This window comes from Lissotriton vulgaris, chromosome 3_1 (assembly GCF_964263255.1).
Source record: "Lissotriton vulgaris chromosome 3_1, aLisVul1.2, whole genome shotgun sequence".
In the NCBI taxonomy this organism is placed as follows: Eukaryota; Metazoa; Chordata; class Amphibia; order Caudata; family Salamandridae; genus Lissotriton; species Lissotriton vulgaris.
The window spans coordinates 986,050,014-986,069,270 of NC_141689.1; the positions used below are offsets into that span (position 1 = coordinate 986,050,014).

General features: G+C 45.7%; 1 protein-coding gene across 1 annotated transcript in view; it reads left to right on the top strand.

Moving 5' to 3' along the window:
- Window positions 1-1,595: 1,595 nt before the first annotated feature.
- GLDC (glycine decarboxylase) overlaps window positions 1,596-19,257 on the top strand; it is a 232,154-nt gene continuing 214,492 nt past the window's right edge. The window contains exons 1-2 of the mRNA XM_086961354.1: window positions 1,596-2,114; window positions 3,310-3,388. Coding sequence (XP_086817480.1) covers window positions 1,866-2,114; window positions 3,310-3,388 — 328 coding nt within the window. The 5' untranslated portion in view covers window positions 1,596-1,865. The remainder of the gene's footprint in view (window positions 2,115-3,309; window positions 3,389-19,257) is intronic.

Genomic DNA, 19,257 nt, shown 5'->3' on the forward strand with positions numbered 1-19,257 from the left:
GAGGAAGTCTTCGCAACCTGGGGTGTTCCCAGAATCATCAAAACGGACAATGGGCCCCCATTCAACGGGCACGAATTCAGTGACTTTGCGAAACAGATGGACTTCCAACACCGCAAGGTCACCCCGCTCTGGCCACAAGCCAATGGAACTGTCGAACGTTTCATGGCCACCATCAAGAAAACCTTCCAGCAGGCCGCTGCCGAAAGAAGGGACCTGCAAGCAGCATTGAACGAAGTCCTCTGTGCATACCGAACCACTCCCCACTCCACGACGGGTGTCTGCCCTGCTACTCTCATGCTCGGGAGGACACCTAGAACTCGGATCCCAACCTGGGAAGGCGCGCTGAGGAAGCCCCTCTCAGACCATCAGATCAAAGACATGGTTGCAACAGATCGATATCACAAGGAGAAGATGAAGGAACATTCTGATCTCAAACGGAGGGCCCGATCCCCTTCCCTCAAGGAGGGCGACAGAGTCCTTGTTAAACAAGAACAGCGCCAGAAAACTGACTGTCGGTTCAGAAACGAACCTCTTACAGTGGTGCAGCAGAAGGGCACAATGGTGACTGCGGAGTCAGAGAACAGGCGGGTCACTCGGAACGCATCCCACTTTAAGAAATGCCCTCCTGAGAAGCGTGACTGCACGCCCCCTGCCTCCGTGCCAGAGAACTCTGAGCACCCCGAAACAAGCACACCTGACTCGGCACCCTGCATGGAACCAGCACCCGTGGTCGAGACCGCTGTGACCACCTCGGGTCGCCCACGACGACAGGTACAGCCTCCAAAGAGACTGATTGTTGAAATGGACTAATTTCACTTTGCTGTTTTGTTAAGAAAGGGGGAGATGTTATATTGTTGACGGTCTAGTAGTTGGGGTGGGAGGAACTAGGTGGGCTGAGGGGAAGAGGTGGGGTCAGGAACAGGAAAGGGCAGTTAGAGTAGGGACGGGGACCAAGTAAGAAGCAGTAATAAAGAGCTCTTAAATACAAGTCAGTGTCCACGTGTATGTGTGGGTTGGGACACGACACCGTCAATAAGAGGATTACTTTCCGACTGCTTACCCACGCACACAAATCACTCTACGACATCGGACCAGAGTGCCTCAACTCTCGACTGTCCTTTTACAACCCCTCCCGCCAACTTCGCTCTTCCAGCCAAGCCCTCGCCACTGTACCTCGCATCAACAAGACCACCATGGGAGGCAGATCCTTCTCATACCTGGCTGCCAAAACATGGAACTCACTCCCCGCTTACCTTCGCCTCACCCAGAATCACCTAGCGTTCAGAAAGCAGCTTAAAACGTGGATATTTGACAAATAATCCTCCTCCCCTCCTAAGCGCCTTGAAACCCTCTGGGTATGTAGCGCGCTATATAAGTGTTATGACTTGACTTGACATATAACAATTGCAATTCAAACCACATAATTCCACTCCAGATACATACTCTCCAAATAAAAACACATGGGTGAAATTCGCAAAGTCAATAGCTCAAACTCTCATAAATGTGAGATCGATTGCATTGCAAATGATTGTTGTAAAAGACTCTAAAGTGTGAAAGGACAATGGGCGTTGTTGAAATAGCGTGACTGTCCCCTCTGGGCGGTTCTTCTGGGAACAGGCAGCGTGCCTCGTGGGTGTTCGTTCCTTGTGCACATTGCTTCTCGCACTCTGGTCCTGGGCGTCAGGGGGGCTTGTCCGGCGCGCCGGCCCCCATTGGCTGAGCAGCATATAAGGCGTGGCCGTGCAGGGGGCGCGATCACCAGGGGGAGCTGCAGGTGAACTGAGAGCGCGAGCCAAACTTTCAGCAGTTACTCGACTGACTGACTGACTGACGTCGCGCGCCCGCCGGCATCCTCCGCCAGCAGCATGCAGAGTTGTGCCGCAGCCTGGGGGCTCTTCTGCCGACGCTCCCGCTCTTTGGCGGGCGGCAGGCTGCTCCTGCCCCACGCTTCCTGGAGCCCGCGGAGCAGGGAGAGCAGCGGCAGCGTGCAGGAGCCGGGGTGCGCCCCCAGGCACATCGAGCGCCTCGTCCCTCGCCACGATGACTTCTCAGAGAGGCACATCGGACCCAGGGACAAAGAGAAGCGGGAGATGCTGCGCACCTTGGGGCTCGGGGTGAGTGTGGAGGGGCTCGCAGGTGAGAGGGTGGGGGACGCGCCCAGGCAGCACGGGTGTCATCGGTGGCATTTGTTGCTCTGCTGTATGGTTATCCTCGTCCCATTAAGGGGAGCATCATTGTTTACCCTACATTAAAACAAATGCTAGTTCACTGTACCCACCAGGGGCGATCGAACGCCCCTGGGGAGCGGGGGCGTCCTTATGGGGTGTTCAACCCTTCAAAATGGGCATCCATTCACCCCAAGGCCGATGAAAAGCTGAGAGATGCGAGACTCGGGGGGGGGGGGGGGACCTTATCGCATTCTGCGGGGTTGAGGTGGGGGAGTTATTTTAGGTGAGCCCACTGGTACCCGCATCCTGGACAGGTATTCAACTGGAGAAGTCACTCGTGAATGCGAATGACGAGTATATGGGCCCTGTGAGGGGGCAACTTGAGCCCCCAGTATTGCATACCTAACCGAGTCTGTGGACACCAATTCCAATTTTTAATTTATTTTGTTTTGGAACCCCTACGGAGGTCCACACAACAATTAACAGGACAAACTTTAGTCTGTGGACACCCTCAACTGCCCGCCGAGAAGCCTACAGATAGGGAGCCATGAGGAGCTGAAACCAGATGAGCTATCTTCATCCACCATCACCGCTGTGAGCTGCGGCCACACGGCAAACTCCCAGACCAACCAGACAGGAGCGTCGCCTTACAAAAAGATGTTCTTATTTGGGATTTATGCACCAGAACAATTGCATGTTGTGTCCGGCAGAGGGACTCGTTTCTATCGTAATAGAGTAAACAAGGTAGATTTTGCACGCGACATCAACACAACTTGCTATTCACATAAACAAAACATTGAGGCGGTGGTATACTTGTATACCCCCCCCCCCCCCCTCCCCCTACACAATTCACCCATCCCTGCATCGCCAGTGTCTATCTGGATGGGGCTAAAGAACACTATTTAATGCCTTTCAACAGCCCATTGTAATTTGGCACAATAATTCACAAGTTAAGTGGCTCGGATTCCCACGTTGGACTTAATTAAATGAAGTCCCTGGACTGGAAACTTGGTAAGTGGTGGTCCCTACATATACGCAACGTCCATTGTCACACTATGAACCAGCGTCCATTCATACCAATTGAGCATCGCATTACATTCTTATCCCAAACCCACACCCATTTTCCTTCTTTTCTCTTCAGAGTATCGATGAGTTGATTGATCGGGCGGTTCCTGCCAGCATCCGCCTGGGGAGGCCACTGAAGTTGGATGACCCCGTCTGTGAGTGCATTTTTGTTTTCTTTTTTGTTGAGATGCCATCCATTCTTTTCAATTATGCACTGATCCCCGCTTTTTAAAAAGATACTGAATCCCCCCTTCATTAGTCAAGAGTTTTCACTTCAGAATAGGCGCATGCAGTGAACGTTCTGTTCTCAGTTGAGGATCCGCTTGGAGCTGTAAACAAAAAAAATACTTTAAAGAAAACCCGCTGCATAAAGGAGTATAAACAAACACGATGCACCTGCTCGGTGGCACGGTTCTTAAATCCTCAGACTAAAATGGAAAACAAGATTTACCAGGTACTTGCTGCTGCTTTTTTGTTTTTTTGTTTAAGGCGCCTGGCTGGCTGACAAATTATAAAAACATCTACTGACTAAATGAACTGTCAGAGCAGAGCGACTCTTAAAATGCCAACGCCCCTTCCAATAAGAGCTGTGATTTGATTCTAAACTTCAGACCCCGCAGCTCTTGCGAGGTCCAAGGCCAGTTTAATCTGGTTAGGTCGAGATGACATCCGACTCGGCGGGACCAACAGAAGCGAATAGCAGACATCCGGGGAAAGTTCGTGCTCTGCAAATCTGGAGGTGGTGCGGGAGATTATTTGTGGATTTCAGGCATGTGAGGTTTGGGTTTAATGTGTTTGCGTTTTACGGTGAGATTATCCTGGAAAACAAGCAGCAAAACGTACTTTTAAATCTTCCTCTGGGGTTGTAAATTAATTCAGCAGCAATTGAAACACGATTCGGCAGTTTTTTCCCTCATACATGACTCCAGGGCTGGCTTTAGGGTGGTACGACCGGTGTGAGGGCGCTGTGTTTACCAATAACTTACAATTTTAAAAGCAACTGCTGTAGAGTTCCTTGTGCCTCCGGCTTTCAGGCAGTAATAAAGTTGTCAAGATAACTGTTATTGTTACTGCTAGAGAGTTAGATGTGGTTTGTCTAGTGGCAGTTTTGACTTGTCATGAAGCAGCTCAGTGGGTTAACATGCCTGCTGCAAAAAAGATCTGTATATTTTATGTAGATAGCAGAGTGGTTTAGTAAAGCCTGCCTTTACCAGCCCTTTAAAACAAATAAACTGTATGTGAGAGGGATTGAGAAGGGACTGAGGAGAGATTAGGGGCCCTTTAGCCAGGCATCAATCACATCTGATCTCTGACATGTACAAAATTGCAGTCTTCAATCCATGAAACCTAGTGTGTGTGTATGTGTGTATGTATGTATGTATGTGTATGTATGTGTGTGTATGGATATATGCATGTGTGTGTGTGTGTGTATATATATATATATATATATATATATATATATATATATATATATATATATATACATATATATCTCCATCACAATTATACTCTCACTCCTCCAGGATGTTGTTCTATAGCAGGTTTATTTTAACAACGTGCCATTATAGCACACTGTCATTAACCAACACGTTTCAATCTTGCGATCTTGCTCACGGTTACAAACATTGTCCCTCCTTAGTTTCAACATTTTATACCAGGAAGTCATAGCAGCACTGTTATGATGCATTATGGTACTGGTAGTTACTTCTTACATTAATTTAATTTTTTTCTCCTTTCATAATACTTTTGCGGTGTCTAAATTATTGCATTACAATACTGGTACCGGTCAGTATAACTGTATTTGTCTCTGTTAATTTACATTCGCGTTTTTATAAGCATGATAACATAGTTCACATGTAGTCTCTTAAGTGAGTTACTGTGGATAAGTATTCCCATATGCAACCGTAGTATGATGCCATATGGATGCCCATTTTGCCACACATTAAGTACATATGCATGGAAGGATATGACATACAGTGGACTTGCAACAGTACCGGTAAAAGAGAGAGGTGGATATAGACTGATGACCCTACGTCGACTAGAATCGAGACTTATCATCCGATTTAAAACAAAGATCCCTGGGGGTTGAATGGGGATGAAGAACTTTATGTGCACCTTTTGAGTAATCTTTACCCCATCTGAAAATATTCTGGTCAATAATAAGATACATGTAGGTCAAATATGTACAATGTGTATGTATGTCTCAGAACTTGGACACTAAGTCCTTAGAGATTATAAAAGGCGCGATATACTATGCATATGTACTTAATGTGTGGCAAAATGGGCATCCATATGGCATCATACTAAGGTTGCATATGGGAATGCTTATCCACAGTAACTCACTTAGAGACAACATGTGAACTATGTTATCATGCTCATAAAAGCGCGAATGTAAATTAACAGACAAATACAGTTGTACTGACCGGTACCAGTATTGTAATGCAATACTTTGGACACCGCAAAAGTATTATGAAAAGAGAAAAAAAATGAAATTAATGTAAGAAGTAACTACCCAGTACCCTAATGCATCATAACAGTGCTGCTATGACTTCCTGGTATAAAATTTTGAAACTAAGGAGGGACAAATGTTTTTAACCGTGAGCAAGATCGTAAGATTGAAACGCGTTGGTTAATGACAGTGTGCTGTAATGGTACGTTGTTAAAATAAACCTGCTATAGAACAACATCCTGGAGGAGTGAGAGTATAATTGTGTTGGTGGTTAATTATTTACAGGGAAAGCCTGTCCCTGCAACTCGCACTGGCTGTGAAAAGTGTGCCCTCGGCAACGGGGATACGTTGGTGGATTTTATATATATATATATATATATATATATATATATATATATATATATATATATATATATATATATATATATATATATTTTTTTTTTTTTATATATATATATTTTTTTATATATATTCAGTTTCACAGGTGCCCACATGCAGGATGTACTCACTGTGAGCAAACTCCAATTTGGGGAAGAGACCCATGTTCCCAGCATCAGCAGAACCTGACTTGTTTCAGGACAACTCCCTTTCTCAAAGGCTTTCTGCAGGTGAATGACTGCCAGCAATGCGAACATCAGCGTTTCTCCCTCCTTTATTTTAATGGCACAATCATTCTCAGGTGAGTTATACACCACTGCTGCATTATGGGGCTGGTAGTTCGTAATAATAAGACCCAAGTGGGCTGCAGGCGGTCCTTTCAATCCAATATTTAAAAAATCACAGGGGCACAGGCAGAGTTCATCCCTGTTCAAATTTCTTGCTGAACAGTCCTGCTCCGCTGATGCGACGCACCAGCAGCGGGACCGCTAACTTCATCGGCGGTGCATCCTTTGACCGGGTTGGCCGATTTAAATTCAGCGTCCCACCATACCGTTGCTCTTCCCCAGTTCGCTGCCAGGAGTGTGTCCACTTAACCTAGTGTGGTACTTTTGAGTCGTGTTGCATGTGTTTGTAGTGCGATGTTTGTAGTGCGATGGTTCATCTGTATGCTGTCTTGTTGATCACCAAGTGGGCTACCTCCTCTGTTGTGTCGCTGTGCGTCTCGGTTCTTGGGTCCTCTAGCTGGTCTCCAGCCTTCGAGCCAGTCCTGTGCTTGTTTCGGAGATTCAAAAAACCATGTTTTCCCTTCAGATTCTACGCGTAGCTTTGCTGGGAAAATCATTGAATACTTCAGTTCTCGAACTTGGAGCTTCCTCTTGACCTCTCTGAAACTTCTACGTTGTTGCACCACCGCCGCTGTGTAGTCTGGATAGAAATTGACTTCTGAGTTGTCGATTTTTATTGGTGGAGTGACACGTGCGGCCTGTAAGACTGCGTCCCGATCTCGAAAATTAAAGATTCTCGCTAAGATGGGCCGTGGCGGTGCTCCTGGTCGTGGCTTTCCTCCAGGCACTCGATGGGCCCGCTCCACCGAGAAATAATTGGACAATCCTTTTGGCTGAAGTTGGTTGTGTATGAGGTCCTCCACATATAGATCTAGGGCTGAGCCTCCTGCGGATTCCGGCACAACTATCAGACGCACGTTATTACGCAGTGAGCGGCCTTCCTGTTCGTCGAGTTTGGCTTTCAGCATGGCATTATCATCTTCCAATTTTTGTACTTTGTGTTGGAGGTCCGCTGTGTCCCCCACGAGCCCCGTAGTCGTCTTTTCAACCTCTAGTAGCCGTTTCGACATCTTTGCGAAGTCTGCCCTGATTAGGGAGATGTCTGTAGAAATTGTGCCCATTGAAGACTTAATGTCCTTTAACGCCGCCATGACGTAGAGTAATCTTCTCTGTGTTGGAAGGTTCGCCGTTGAGCTGGGGTGGTGTTTTCGGCATTTCACCCCTCGCATTGTCTGGGGGGTCTTAGTGATAGGCGTACTTGTCCAGTTTCGGGGCCTGTGGGACTCTCTGCCCCCTGTCACTCATTGTCCCAGACACAGGATAATACTGGTTTGGCGAGTCACGGGTAGGTGGGGAGTATATATCTCAATATCTGTAAGCTGGTACGCTTTGCTGGCTTTCTTGGGGTAGAGCGGTGACGCGGTGATTAATAGGGCTGGGTAGGGTCAGTCTCGTGTATCTACTTCAATCGCGGCTTGATGCCCACGTAGCTTGTCCCTTGCCTCAGTGGTCGGGTCCCCGTCTCCTTGCGTGTATTTACTGGCCAGATATGAGACTCCTAACTGTTCATGGCTGCCGCTGAGTATTAGGGCAAGTCTTTTGTATGGGACCCACTGCGCTTATTATTGTAGCCCAGGGATCGTGGATTCTCAATGCCTTATGCCTTATCAGAGCTTCATTATTACGGAGTTCAGTCACTAACGGTGGTGCCTTCAGGTTTTCAGTGGTTAGGGTCCCTTGGGTTGCGCTGCTATTACCGCGTGCCAGCTGTAATGGCGCAGAGATTGCTACCGTCGGAGGCCGTCCGACCCTCACTGTGCATGCTACGGGGTATGGAGCCACTCTTTCCTCCCTTTCAGTTCACCTCGGGAGACCTCCCCGTTGCATATGGTGCAGCGTCTGTTGTTTGCGCTCAGGGGGTGGGCATTTGCCTCTGTTGCCGCTTACCGGTAGTGTGGCGTTCCTCCGAGTCTGTCTCCGCGGCTCCTGGCAGCTACTTTAATCCCCGGCTCCTGGGGCCAAAACAGGCCACAATCTTTTCTGCGGCGCCGCGGAGCTTTGGCATACAGCGAAGAGGGTCAGTGCAATGGGTACCGGAAGGTATGCCACTTCCTTTTCAGTGGTGCAGCACCGGCATTAGGTCGGATAAATGAACGGATTATTCGGAGAGGGGCTCGTCAGTCAAAGAGCTCCGTTAAGCTGCGTCCATCTTGGCTGGTCGGTAGCCATGCCCCCCTGACAAATACATTCTTGTTGCACACTTATGTTTTTAAGTGAACCTAGTTCTATGTATGTTGTGGTTAATTTTACAGCACTTCTTTTGTGGTCTTCTACAATGTTTTTAAAATATGTAGAGCGTGGATTAAGCAGCCTTTTAATCTCCCAACCCTACTTTGGGATGGGATCACCACGGACCCCTTGTTGCTGTTGTCATCAGGCCGTTTGAGCTCAGGTACAAAAAAACAACCATCTGCTTCTTGCCGCACAGATTAATGTCCTCACAGCACTCAAACAAACATTAACTATTCCCTTTGCCGCTAAACAATTCCCACCCCCTTTAACAATTTATTCTTTAACTTAATCTTGACAACTTCCGTTAGTGACAAACCCTTTTGCCCTTTCTCCTGACTCCAATATTTCTTTGCACCGAACCAGCCTATCTGGCCCTGTACCAAGCTTGCCTTCCTTTCATTCCACCATTCTCCTCTTACTTTCCGTTGCTCTTTTCCCCTATACCTCTAAATTCATCCTTAGTGCCTTTTGATGAGCTTTACCCCTATAACTAATACCTCTTTCTCTGACTGCATCTCTTTCCCAGTGCTCCACCTGCAGCTGAAGCCTATTGTCCCTGTGTACAGAGTGGGTTGGTAGGCTCAGTGCTTCCCTAGAGTAACTGCCCGGTTGTGAATTCAGAGCTGTGAAGCAATTACCACTCCCAAATCTCACTGGGTGAAGAGGGCAGTACCTAGCAATCCACCCAGTGCCCTGCAAGTCCCTCCGTGTGTGGTGTTATTTCCTATGAGGTTTAAATGAACAATTGAATTTACAAACACTGTGTTGTTCTGTAATTACCACATTTCTTATAAACCTGATTCAAGCTGAAAAAAACAGCTTCCACAAGATTCGGGACTATGGAAATTTCTGTAACAAAGGCCTAACTATTGATGTTTAGGTATACTAATAAATACAGCCAGTTGTGAACTCTGTGATATTCAGTGGGTTTTGAAGCACTTATTTTGGTACTCTTGCTGTTAGCAGATGTTAAATTCATTCTTAAGCATTACTCACATAGGTCAGGAACTGAAATGGGGCAAAAATAAAAATACATAAATGTCTTTTGTTTTCAGCAATTCGTCAAGAAACATAATTTACAATGCAATAGCGCTAACTCTCACAAATTCGACCGATAGCATTACAAATGATTGTGTTTTTTAGAAACCTTTTTGACCCTGCCAGCACACTTCCTGACCTCCGCCCCCGGCATTCTGATCACAGGTCTCACAGAAGTAAATGAAGACAGCCTGTAAATGCAGCACATAAAAAACGCACACTTCCAGGACATCTTCATTTACATGCAATTGTAGAGACATTTACGACCCCCTGGGAACCCATCCACGCCCCCCAGGGGGCGCGCCCCACAGTTTGAAGACCGCTGCCCTAGACACTTGAGAAATCGGAGGTTTGAAGTAAAATAACGAAAAGAGAAAAAAGATGTGCAAAATAGAGAAAGTTGGAAGTAGGTCTTCTAGCATTAACTAGGCCCACATGGTGGTAGTAAATGCTCCCTAGGAAGATAGACCTGGTGCAGTACACTTTAAATGATAACACTGTGCTGGAGTTCTCTGCTGCTGAGAAGGCCCTGCGCCTGGTCTGTGACACTATCTGGCCTCCTAAAGTACTGAGGTTTACAGTGGATGACGGTCACACTGCTGGAACTTTGCACAGCTGAGCTAGCTCTTCCAGGGGAAGCTGGTATTATCTGACCTTAAGCCCAGAGAAACCTATGCTGGACGACACTTTCACCGCTGAATCGCTTTACTGCTGAGAAGGCATTTCCACAGGAAGCGCTGAAAAGGCAGTACAAGGGGAATGGAAAGATTGCACTAACGTAGTCCTCTGATGCTGAAATGCAGCACTGGGGGATCCGGACCAAATTGGGCACCTAAAATTGTGGGATACCCCATCTACATGTAGTTTATACCATGTTCATCATGTAGAACTGATCCAAAGCTTATCCTTTTCAGCTGCCGAGAAGCAATACCAGCGTAAACTGGAAGCACTTGCTTTTGGAGCTATCTAGTGCCTAGCATGTACTGTAGGGGAAATTTGTCTCCACCTAGGTATCTAACAGCACATAGATGGCACATCTGGATTACGCTTGCATTGCAGGAATCCTCTACCACAGATATAGCCTTACTTTCACTCTTCAAGGTGCTATATATGATTAAATAAAAGGAAGGAGTCCAGAACCCAATAGACCCTTGGAGGCTTGGGCAAATAGAATATCAACAGGTATGTGTCTACAAGGGATTCTTTCTTCTACTCATTCTCATGTGTTATGAATTCATCTGCAATAAGCTCGGAGCAGTAGCTTACATCGATTTTATTTAAAAAATGAATTCCTTATTTTAACATGAACAGATCTATGAAAGGCTGCAAAGGAACAAAAAGCAAAACAGGTGTATATTTCTTGAAACACAAATTTATGTTGGGAAAAACATATTGAAGCGTTCATAAAACACTGCACATATACACAGTGACCGAGATTTAAACGTTTTATGTTGCTGCTCTTATCTCATTGACACATATGTGGTCACCCATTCCATACATTATATACATAAAGAAATTGTAACTAATTATACAGAAAACAATTCCACTGGTAGGCTGGAGGCTTGGGCTGCTTTTTAGTAGGGAGGGCCTGCCATGGCCCAACCAGGGTCCCATTCTCCTCTAGTCATCTTAGTTTTGAGCTGGTTTCAGCTTGTCACAGCTTAGTTCCCAGACCTGCCTGTGGGATGATCTTGGTGCTGTAATCTAGCCTTAGAACCGACTTGGCGGGCTCAACCTTTCATTAAAGGCCTGCTCCAGCGTTAACAATGGAGCGGGCCTTTAATGGCTGGTACATCCCTCTAGGAGGGTTCTAAGGCTACTAAAATATTCTGCCCCAGAGGGCAGAATATTCTAATTACTAAAAGCAAAGACCTCTTTGAGCCCAAGTGAAGGCATGAGACAAGTGTGGTGGTCTCGGTGTTGCTGTGTCAATGCTTTTTTACCCTACTCTTTACCATCTGCCCTCATGTTTCCAAAATGTCCTATTCACCCATGCTAAAGAAAAAGCTATCTGTATGAAGTGCTGAAAATGAAAACATTATTTGCAGATAACAAATTTCTTTGAAACTATCCAGTTTATTGTGGACTGCCAAAATTCAAATATATATATATATATATTTTTCATAATAGCGCTTTAAATTTTTGACAAATAAAAACCCCTTGATGTACTTCGCACAATTTTTTCATGCCGTACATTACCCACTGTGGGATAGCTGAGAGGAGGGAATGGACAGAAACTCCCCCAGCAGAGGACTTCAGATACTGACCAGATAACTAGTTTTCTAGATTGTACTAAAAGAACACCATTTTTGTCTAGATTGTACTAAAAGAACACCATTTTTGTCATTTTTTTAATAAAAAGGAGGTGTTATTCCTTGTTTTACATCACCCAGTTTATCAACTGTGACACTTTGAAAGGCTGAGTTGGCCTTGCCATGATTTGAATTTGGGGCTCTTTGAAAAACACATTGGGAAATGCACACTTCCTTTTTAGAGTCTGCCATTAAACATTTTTGTGTTTGGTTTAAAAGTGACACCAGGGCAAATTTTGTAGATGGTTCATCAGTTGTACTTTATGCCACTGCAATTTCGACAAGCATGGACAATACCAAAATGGGCCACATATGAGAGCAATTGGCTTTGTCAATGTTTGTGGCCATGTTGTAGAGCAGCATGACTTTGTGCAGCATGGATAAAACTAATAAAACCAGCACTGGCTAAGACAATAGGGTTCACCTATGTGAGCGCTATTGGCTTTGCCAATGTGTCTTAAAAATGTTGTAGAGTCGAATCTTGTTTTTAATCCGTTGTGCCCCCTGGTCTACTTTGTTGGAAGGAAGACTGTCTGTTGCATATTAGCGCGGAGCCATGCCGTGCAAGGGAGGCCCTTTCTGAAGCGTCTTGGGGAAAATGGCACTTACCCGGACCGCCTTGCATCCCAGAGGCACAGAGACTCCTCTATCACCAGATAGTCCATGACCACATGGAGAGACACTGCTACTTTAGCGATGTACCAGAACCTGCTACCTCCGGTGGTGACCAGGCTGAAAGCGCGGACTTAAAAGCTTCATTGATGCCCAGGATTACACTACGATCCTTACCGGACTTCGTTGTTCAGCCAGCCTCTACTAGAGGTATCAAGAGAAACTGGCTAAGTGGATCGCCTATCGCAACACGGTGAGAAAAACAAACTGCACTCTGGGAGTTGCAGTTTCTACGTGCTGAACTACCGAAGCGACCGCTCCTAAACGAAGCCCAGGTGTGCAATATTCTACTTCAGATAAGCCAGCACACTAAAACACTTAGAATCGCAGTGGCAGTGGTAACATGGAAGGGTGTGCATCTGAGGAAAGAGAAAGCTGAAACGCGTCATGCTATTCCCTTCAATAAAAGGAATCTTGTTTTAATCCTTTGTGCACCCTGGTCTACTTTGTTGGAAGGAAGACTGTCTGATATTGATATATATATATATATATATATATATATATATATATATATATATATATATATATATATATTCACTGAAAAACCATAGGTTTCACACCAGTTATAGTTAGCTGGAAATTTTACTGACATAAAACCATTGAAATTCCCACGTTATAGTTAGTTGGACTCACTATAACTTGCGCGCCTGCAATGCACTGCTGATGACGTCACATATTACATCACTCATGACATGGTCAGTGACATCACTCATGACATCACTCTATACATGTATATGTATGTATGATTGTATGTATATATATATATATATATATATATGTGTGTATATATGTGTATATGTATATATATATCGCCAAATTTCCCACAAGAAGAAATCAGAGGCCAGAGGGGATTTCAGAAAGGAAGCACGTTTAATTCGGAACAACGCAGTGGCGGCGAATGCATTTCAGCACAAAGCCTTCTTCAGCGCCCTGCACGGAGTCCTGCTTCATGTTCGCACAATTCTGTTCGTTAGCACCACCCCAGCATCACTCAGCACCACTCACCATCACCACATCATCACTCAGCATCAATCACCACATCATCACTCAGCGCTACCCCAGTATCACTCAGCACCACCACATTAACAGCGCCACCACAGCATCACTCAGCAACACCCCAGCATCACTCGGCACCACTCACCAGCATCACTCAGCACCACTCACCATCACCACATCATCACTCAGCATCACTCCGCACCACCACAGCACCACTCAGCATCACCACATTATCACTCAGTGCCACCCTGGCATCACTCAGTGCCACCCCGGCATCACTCAGTGCCACCCCGGCATCACTCAGTGCCACCCCAGCATCACTCAGCGCCACCCCAGCATCACTCAGCGCCACCCCAGCATCACTCAGCGCCACCCCAGCATCACTCAGCGCCACCCCAGCATCACTCTGCGCAACCACAGCATCACTGGTTCAAATGTGTTTTTTCAATGTTTCAAGCTGCTTTCAAGCTTTATTACAAATCACAAAAAGATGTTAATATTTCACTTCTGTTCTTGGATTTTCGTCACAATAAAAAACACTGAACATAATCTTCACAAAAGTTATTTACAAAAGTTTAAGCTATTGCCATTACAAATTAAATACATTATTTAAGTATTAATTTTAAAAAAAAACTAAAAACCATTGTTATTTGTAATATCAATACATCTAAGTCATGTAAATACAAAACATGTTGCATTACAAATGCTATAGGTGTCACATTTGCGAAAGTTATAACTATTGGCATTGTAAATGACAAAGCTATTCTAGCTATTTTAAAAAACACATAATTTAAAAAAAAATTCATTTATAAGACCAATAGCTCAAACTTTCCTAATGCGAGACCTATTGCATTTCCAATGCTTGTTTTTCTTGTTGTGGTTTCAGTTATAGCTGTAACAAACATATTCATTTATTAATCACTGAAGATATTCCTGCTCTAGTTTCCAGTTCTGCTGTTATTCCAGAGCCCTTAAAGTTTATTTTCTTTAATTCAGGCGAGAACTCAGTCCTCTGCTCCTTTGTTGTCTCATATGAAGGCCACTGAGTAGGCTGTTTCAAATAGAAGTAAGACTAGTGGGAGATGGAGTTTTGAAAGGGAAGCGGTCAGATGCAAAGCAGTAAGACAGTTTAACATGGAGATGGGTACGCTGCGTCTGAAAATGTAGCACTGGCATCCATTTTGGTGAGAAATACAAGTGAGAAAATCATGTATCTCATTCCATGGTAAGAAATGAAATTCAGCCGGGGCTGACAAAAGTGCATCTTGAATGAGCATACATCAATCCCTGGAAGGCAGTGTTTGAAAAAACGGAAGTGCAGTTCAGGTTCCTGGTAGTCATGGTAGCGCAAACAAGGCAATCCATACAGGAAGCATTTATCCATGCGTGAGAGCACAAAGCCCACATTAACAAAAATAAACAAGGCACTTGATACAGGATATGTTAATATGTGCATAAGAGCATAAGCTCCTCATAAGAACAAGCATTGAAAATGCAATAGGTCTCGCCTTTGATTAAGTGAAAGACATTTGCTTTGCTAATGGTACTATATAGCAAAGAAAATGGCTTTAACTTGATGAAAGGCGACACCTATTGCATTTTTAATGCTTGTTTGTACTCATGGTGCCTGGTTCTTTCAGAAAATTACTGTCAAGTCATCAAAGGTGTGAGTTTGGGATCTGTACAGAGTTCCGATTTGAACATTTTCTCCTGCTCGGTGTGTGCACTGCTCCTGAAGGAAGGGCTGGGGCAAATGGTGATGGAGGGGCAGGAAATTCAGGAATTCACAGGCGGCAGATAACTCCCCTTCTTGCTCCTTTCAAACAAGGGAGCTGAGGCATGAGAGGTCCTGAGGGAAGGGGGGGGGGGTTGGATCAACCCTGAAAGCTGGCTTTAAGCCCTGGATAAAGCAAGCACCAGCAACTTTTCCATCTCATTCCCAGTCAGGTCTGTACTAGAGTTCCTCCCAAATTGTCCATTTTCTCTGATTAATAAAAGTTTGGTTCAAAGTTGGCATAGGGCGCCTAGTTGTTAAGTAGAAACGAGTGCACAGGATAGAATACTTGTGGAGTGCACAACATAGGATCAAAATCGGGACAATATGTAATGTTACATTAGGTAATGCAGAACACGTGTCTGCCTAGATCCATGTTAAGAGCTTTGACATTCTTAATAAACTACTAAAATTCTAACTGAACAGAGCCGCACCCAACCACTTCATACATGGGATAATTGTAATAAGCCCAGTGTTTGGTACACGAGTGTGGAAGAGAGTACAGTTGAAAGTTGCGGGGCATTCAGAGATGTTCGTCACATAGCTGGTATATGTAGAGAAGTAAGCACTAGTGTGAATGTCAAATGGAGTTGTACTTTGGTGGGTGCGTGGCTGTCTGGAACTGGCAGCATGGTGTCTCAACAATTAGCCGGGGGTATATATGCACACCTCATAAATGTAAAACAGGCACTAGGTCAAAGAGAATAACTTAATTTAATGGGGCTTTAAGGCTGTCATTGGCTGCTATTTGCAAAGGCTGATGCCACCATAGGGTGCACGTTCACATTAAAAAGTAAATATATTTGCTACCCTTAAATACCCAGCACATATGATCTAAACATTATACATTAGATCGGTGAGTATGGGAAGGGTTGGGGTTAAAGGACCCAAAGTACAAAACGTGTTTGTATAAATATATGTATATAGTGCTTTACGAAGCAACCGTTAATTGTACGTCTAATCGGTAGCGCACTGCAATTGAAAACTGTTTCAAACTGGACCATGGTGTCTCCTGAGCAAGGAACGTCTGTGCCTTACTTGAGAAACAAAGTAATCTGCCCGGGCATGCAGGCAATGAGCCGCCGGGGTCACTGAAGCATCCAGAACTGCAACTCACTGCAGTCAGATGACCCCCACATCACCAGAGCAAAGAGGGGCGTTCAACGCAGGCATCCAGTCACCAAAACCCGACGCTGAGCAGAGAAATATGTGCCATGAGCCACGCGTGAGGTCATGCTGTGACCGCTGCTAGTTTTCCATGGGAGCAGCTGATGTAGTTCTGGCAAAGACCCAAAGCACCCTGGCTTCAGCGACGACAGGCGTGGAACCTGTGATCCTGCCTGCCGCAGAGTCATCAATCAGCCACCGGACCACCTTCTCCCAAAGGCGCGGGGAATAGGAATACAACCAGCCAGCTCTGTGGGGGCAGGCAGGATAACGAGAGGCGCCATTCACAGGGCTGTGCAGAGCCCGCCATAGGCACAAGCACAACCCACTGAGGACACCCAATGATCGGACCGCTCAGACCACATGGACACCAATAATGCGCTTCGGATCGAATTGCTAGAGGTGCGGGAATGACTGGGCAGCCTTACATTCTGCACGACCTTCAAAAAGCCAGAAATCCACAATTGGGGCCGCGCCCTGACAAAGAGCCGGCCCTCGCACCCATATTTAAGTGATTCTCACCACCAATAAAGGCCACCAGGAGACGCGCCATACCAACAATCGACAGGTTACAGCAGAGGACATTTTGTATCCAACGTTGTCTCCACTACATACACCACCAGGGTCTGACAGCGCAAGCTACACACATATGACCATTTTGTATTGGCGCCCCCCCTCAAACTGACTAATAAAACAACCCTGCAACCATTCATGCTTACAAACACCCAATTCGCTTCTCATTTCTGACCTCGGGATGGTACGGAGGTCCCCGGATCCTTGACTGGGCCCTTGCTGGCAAAACCAGAGCTCCAGCAGCTTCTCGGTGCCCTCAAAGAAGTGTGCGCTGTTCTCTTCCTCCTCTTGCGCGCCGACAGCCACCAACAATCGCAGAATCAACTAAAGCAACTAGGGAAACTTTAAAAAAAACTCTTCCGTTTCCCTCGTCGTTGTATGTTAAGGTTAAAATCAGGGCCACTGCAGTTTATGTATACATTTTACGTCAATATCCACTTTTCTTGTTTTGCCGAATGGTGAGAAACTTGCCCGAAAATAGATAACATTAATTTATCAAAGATTAGAGAGAAAGTGATCATGTGGCACGGAGGGTGAAGAGACCTGATAAGTTTCGGTTTCTTTTTTCGCTTGCTTTGTCTATGGACGTTAGCAGGCAGACAAGGGAGCGGTCCGTCGGAAAACGTACTTTTCAAAGTAGAGAAAATATAAGTATTTTAAGCCTGTGTGACGGTGAACGCATAGGATGGATTTCGGATGACAGGTATTTTGTTCTTCGTCTTAAGTCTCCAGTTTTTGTAACAACTAGAACTTCCGCATACTCGATGCTTGATCCCGAAAGCTCCCTGCTTTCCAAGTTCTTTTTGTAGCAGGTTTATTTGCATTCTTTCGAGAAGAGCAGTGATTGTGCTGGTATCAGAGTGACTAAAATATCTCTAAAGCGCCGACTCCTACTCCAGCATGGCATGCTATGTAAAACAAGTGGGAGGCGGCTCGGGCGCAGCACGTCTTCCGGAGACGTTCGTGTTCACAGAGCTGAATCGGCTCGTGCACAGGCCAGTAGCTGCTCGTTCACAGCTCTATCTCCCTTGCCAGTTAGCACAGTGACTATAGAACTCGCGCTGGCGGGAGCGCTTCGCGCTCCAACACCAGCTCGACCTAAAAAAAGGACAGTAAAAAAGTGACTCAAAGGGGTCCGCACTGGCCGCATCATAGAGCTTTTTACAATGATGGTCCTTTGGGTGGGGGAGGAATAGACAAGAGGGACAGCGGGAGGGGGGGGGGGTTAATGGAATATGGGACACTGCGGGGGAGGGAAAAATTAACACATACAGGGGTGTGATGGAAATAAGGAATGTGGACCGGGCCTGGTAGGGTAAGAAGCAACAAGGGCGGCAGTCCTTACCTGCCTTTCACTGCTGGCACAGTGAAGGCAGAGGAAGAAGAAAATAAATAAAAAAATAGTTCCTCAATCACAGCACCAGCACCATAAGGCACCTAATCCAAGTGAAGCAATCAGTACTTTCTTTGTCCGTGCTCCAGCCAAAACAAGAGAAGGTGAAGATGGCTTGCACTGCCCAATTAGAAGACAGTATAGAAGTGACAAGCCCGCAAATCATAACTAATGGGTGGACTCTAAGCCCCTTATTCCATACAAATCGCTCGCAAGTGAGGGTGCAGGCAAGACCTATATAACCCCTAGGATGCTGCCTGCATAAATGTCTTTTTATTATTTGTTTATTTCTTTTTTAAAAGACCATAGAGAGTGGGACAGTCAGACGGCAACCGGATTGGGCGTGGGGGGGGGGGGGGGTAGCAGATGGACAACTTAGAGTGGGTGAGAGTCGTGTGGCAAGCAGACGGGCAACAGTGGGTGGTCAGGGGGCTGGGGCAAGCAGACTGACAGCAGCATGTTGGGGTGGATGCTGGGGCAAGTAAAAGAACAATAGATGGGGCTGGGGGATTAACACAGGGAGAAGTACGTGAGGGAGTCAGTTGAAGAGCCCATGCGGTCTTGTAACATGCTCAAACCAAAAAGTAGCTCCAGAAAAAGGAGTTGAAGTACACAAGTTAATGCATCAGTGAACCAGAGGTGGGGCTAATACACAAAGAATGATTCCTTCGGAAGCTGGCAAATAAGAAGAAA